A 399-nucleotide genomic window follows, 5' to 3' on the forward strand; every position below is an offset into this window, starting at 1 on the left:
GCCCCTCTGCTGCTGCTGCTGCTGCTGCTGCTGCTGCTGCTGCTCCTGCTGCAGTGGGGGTGGGCAGCGAAGACCGTGAGTTTATACGGCAACTGCTGCTGTTGCTGCTGCTGCTGCTGCTGTTGTTGTTGCTTCTGTTCTTGCTGCTCCTGCTGCTGCTGCAGTATTTCCTTTTCTATCGTTGCAACCTGCAGCTGCAACCGTGTCTTTGCTGCTGCTGCTGTGTGCAGCAGCAGCAGCAGCAGCAGCAGCAGCAAGACAGGTCCGGTCCTCACGAATGTTCACAAGGAGAGCAACAGCAACAGCAGCAGCAGGAGCAGCAGCAGGCATTGTATGAGTTGTTGCAGCTGTGTGTGTGTTTTGTGCTGCTGCAGTGCGGTGTCTATGCAGCTCACTTGC

General features: G+C 56.9%; 1 protein-coding gene across 1 annotated transcript in view; it reads left to right on the top strand.

Annotated features, from left to right (window-relative positions):
* EMH_0021370 (uncharacterized protein) overlaps positions 1 to 337 on the top strand; it is a gene marked incomplete at both ends in the record, with an annotated part of 14,510 nt that extends 14,173 nt beyond the window's left edge. The window contains one exon of the mRNA XM_013501751.1: positions 231 to 337. Coding sequence (XP_013357205.1) covers positions 231 to 337 — 107 coding nt within the window. The remainder of the gene's footprint in view (positions 1 to 230) is intronic.
* Between the last annotated feature and the right edge of the window lie 62 nt (positions 338 to 399).

This window comes from Eimeria mitis, genomic scaffold (genome assembly GCF_000499745.2).
Source record: "Eimeria mitis Houghton genomic scaffold, Emh_scaff748, whole genome shotgun sequence".
NCBI lineage: Eukaryota > Apicomplexa > Conoidasida > Eucoccidiorida > Eimeriidae > Eimeria > Eimeria mitis.